Source organism: Podarcis pityusensis, assembly GCF_964106645.2.
Source record: "Podarcis pityusensis genome assembly, chromosome: 13".
Classification (NCBI taxonomy): domain Eukaryota; kingdom Metazoa; phylum Chordata; class Lepidosauria; order Squamata; family Lacertidae; genus Podarcis; species Podarcis pityusensis.
This window is the reverse complement of record NC_138038.1, coordinates 45,307,648-45,311,339: the sequence shown is the minus strand read 5'-3', so window position 1 is coordinate 45,311,339 and position 3,692 is coordinate 45,307,648. Positions and strand designations below refer to the sequence as shown.

The following is a 3,692-nucleotide window of genomic DNA, read 5'->3' as shown; positions in this document are numbered from 1 at the left end:
GGTAGGAGCAGAACCACTATAATGGCTTACCTTTAATTCCTTGTGCCACACAAAGGAACACCATGTGGACTCCTTGAAGCAAATGCTGTTAGGTGGTGACTCCATCAAAAGGCCAAACCAGGGGTCAAATCACACAGAATTCGGTGTGATTTCACCCCTGGCTTGGCCTTTTGATGGAGTCAAACACAGCTATAAGGTTGGATGGTCCAGGCATGAATACTGGCATCTTCTTAAGCTTGTATGATGCTTAGAACAGCAGCTTTTTACCCTACTGTATGTGCCACTTGTGTGTTTTTGTTGTTGTTTAGTCGTTTAGTCGTGTCCGACTCTTCGTGATCCCATGGACCAGAGCACGCCAGTCACTTCTGTCTTCCACTGCCTCCCGCAGTTTAGTCAAACTCATGCTGGTAGCTTCGAGAACACTGTTCAACCATCTCGTCCTCTGTCGGCCCTTCTCCTTGTGCCCTCCATCTTTCCCAACATCAGGGTCTCTTCCAGGGAATCTTCTCTTCTCATGAGGTGGCCAAAGCATTGGAGTCTCAGCTTCAGGATCAGGGCTGATTTCCTTAAGAATAAGTGTACCTACGGATAATTTCACGCTATTAGTCCCCCCATTTACTATTAAATCACCTAATAGTGGATATTTTGTAAATTCCCCAAAACAATATCATAATATTAAACTCTTCCTATCTCTTTGCATAGGTGCCACCGCTTTCTGTATGTAATGCCAACTGCCATCCTGGTTACGGGAAGAAAAAGAAGGAGGGGGGGAAGTTTTGCTGCTATGATTGTGATCCATGTGCAGAAGGAATGATTTCAAATGAGAAAGGTTAGAGATGACATCTTAAGATACTGCAGTACCTCTGGGCTCCTGGGAATTTTGTTGACATTAAACTGCTACAGGAGAGAAGGCTTAAATTAACAGATTTGTTCTTCTCATTGTTTATAGATAACATCAATATATTTTTATCTTTAAAATCTTGAAGTTTTCTTTTTTAAGTGGAAGCTAATATATTCTGGGGACACGGGTGGCGCTGTGGGTTAAACCACAGCGCCTAGGACTTGCAGATCAGAAGGTCAACAGTTCAAATCCCTGCGACAGGGTGCTCTGCCACTGCTTGGTCCCTGCTCCTGCCAACCTAGCAGTTCGAAAGCACATCAAAGTGCAAGTAGATAAATAGGTACCGCTCCAGCGGGAAGGTAAATGGCGTTTCTGTGCGCTGCTCTGGTTCGCCAGAAGTGGCTTAGTCATGCTAGCAGCATAAGCCGGAAACTGTACACCGGCTCCCTCGGCCAATAAAGCGAGAGGAGCGCCGCAACCCCTAATGGTCAGGGGTCCCTTTACCTTTACCTTTAATATATTTTACCTCCATCTTCTACAAAATTAGGGTGGAATAGAAGTGGTGTTTTCTCTTCGAATAATTAGGTTTTTGACAATAGGATGAAAGTCTTATCAAACTCGCTTTTCCGAGATCCAAAAATTTCAGATGTAATGTATTTATTTTGTTGTACTGTTTATGTGGCTCTAAGAAAAAGCAGGGGGACAGTAAAAAAAGATGTCACCTATGTAGAAAATTCCAGAATTGATACACAAGTTTTATTTTTGATACACCTAATACAAAAGCATTTGGGCTTGAAGCTCTTATACATTCTGACGTAGAAAACACTATGCAAAATGGACTAGTGATGTGAAATTCTTAAGAATACTTTTGGTTACTTCAAATTGTCACACATTACTTATGTATTTTCAGACATGGAAACATGTATCAGTTGCCCAGCAGATCAGTATCCAAACAGCGGCCAGGATCTATGCATTCCTAAGATTCCAAACTTCCTAGCCTTTGATGAAACCTTGGCCATTGTTTCAACTTCCTCTGCACTTTTATTCTCTCTGATCACAATTTTAGTGTTCGGCATCTTCATTAAGCATCGCAATACAGCCATAGTCAAAGCCAACAACCAAAGCCTCACCTATGGTCTCCTTATCTCCCTCTTCTTGTGTTTCCTCTCTTCTTTGTTGTTTATCGGAAAACCTAATATGGCGACTTGCCTTCTCCGACAAACTGCTTTTGGCATTGTCTTCTCTGTGGCCCTCTCCAGCATCTTAGCCAAAACCATATTGGTGGTTTTGGCATTCATGGCTACCAAACCAGGATCCAATATGAGGAAATGGGTAGGCAAAGAACTGGCTTATTCCATTGTTTTTTCCTGTTCCATTGTTCAAGTAGGAATCTGTGTCCTCTGGCTGGCAACCTCTCCCCCATTCCCAGATGTGGACATGCACTCAATGCCTGAAGACATCATATTTCTGTGTAATGAAGGATCAGTCTCCATGTTCTATTGTGTTTTGGGCTACATGGGTTTCCTGGCCACTATCAGCTTCATGGTGGCCTTTCTAGCCAGGAGGTTGCCTGACACTTTCAACGAAGCCAAGTTCATCACCTTCAGCATGCTGGTCTTCTGCAGTGTTTGGCTCTCCTTCATTCCAACATACCTGAGCATCAGAGGAAAATACATGGTGGCTGTGGAGATCTTCTCCATCTTTGGTTCTGGTGCTGGGTTACTGGCTTGCATTTTCACCCCTAAATGCTACATTATTGTGGTGAGACCTGACCTGAACAACAGAGAGCAGCTAACACAAAGAAAATTATAAATGACAGTGGAATTTGTGGTTCTGTTGGGACTTGCTGGCTGGTATCACTTTACGCGTCCTAACTCTGGATATGTGTAAAATTTGCTTCTTAACTTTTTTGTCTGCCAAAGTTTCCCAAAGGCAATGGGTGCAGATTTTTCCTCAGGTTCTACTCCCAAAGCCTTTTTCACAAATGAGTAATGCTGTAAAGCAATGGAGGTTTAGGTTCAAAATTTCCTTCTCCTAGGTGGGCTCCCTTCCAAGGTTTACAAGACCCATCTGCCCCTCATTTCCTTCTACAGCACCTGCAGTAACCACCTTTTTGAGCACTGGGCCCACTTTTGCTCTCATCTGCTATATCCTGTCTTTGCATGCAGAGAAATTCCCTAACTCACTGAGAATTTGAGACCCATTGGCTGCCCTCACCTGGTTTAGGGAACCAGTTGAATCTGTTTCATGGGATGTGGCTGCTGTTGAATGCTGACAACTTCTAGGAGCCACAGGTGAGAACTGAGGGCAGGGTTGGGATCTGAGGTAGACAAACTACCCCAGAAGGAGCACAACTTCTTCCTCGGTAGAGTTACTACCCCTCCCTAACACTCCATACAACCCTGTCATGTATTACTGTATATTTAAAGCAAGTGGAATCTTAATAGCAAAACTCTCAGCCTTTTCATTTAGAAATGGTTAAGTTCAGTTGTTCAATGTTGTACATGCACTGTATGAATGATTGTTAATAAATAGTCTCTTATCAATTACTTCATGGAATCTGCAAATTCATCTTGAAGACAACACAGAAACAAAAAACATTTGTGAAATAGTTAAGGGCTCTACATTCTTTATCTTTCTCACACAAGGCAGCTGAGGAATAGGAGGAGAAGTTTACAACAGCCACTTCCCTTGTTTTTTAAATAGTTTTAAGAAAGAAAAGTAGCAGAGATATGCAACAATATCTGGAGGAAAACATTATTTCTGTTATAATAATTTTTATTAATTTACAATTACCATCCAATAATAGCGTCATTAAAACAATACCAAATTATAATACTAATACTAATCA

At 42.0% G+C, this 3,692-nt stretch overlaps 1 protein-coding gene across 1 annotated transcript; it reads left to right on the top strand.

Annotated features, from left to right (window-relative positions):
* Window positions 1-1,753: 1,753 nt before the first annotated feature.
* Window positions 1,754-2,653, top strand: LOC308461908 (vomeronasal type-2 receptor 26-like; the record flags this gene model as incomplete). Its single annotated transcript, XM_080979078.1, has 1 exon — window positions 1,754-2,653. The coding sequence occupies one exon, from the start codon at window positions 1,754-1,756 to the stop codon at window positions 2,651-2,653; it is 900 nt and encodes a 299-aa protein (XP_080835204.1).
* Window positions 2,654-3,692: the final 1,039 nt, after the last annotated feature.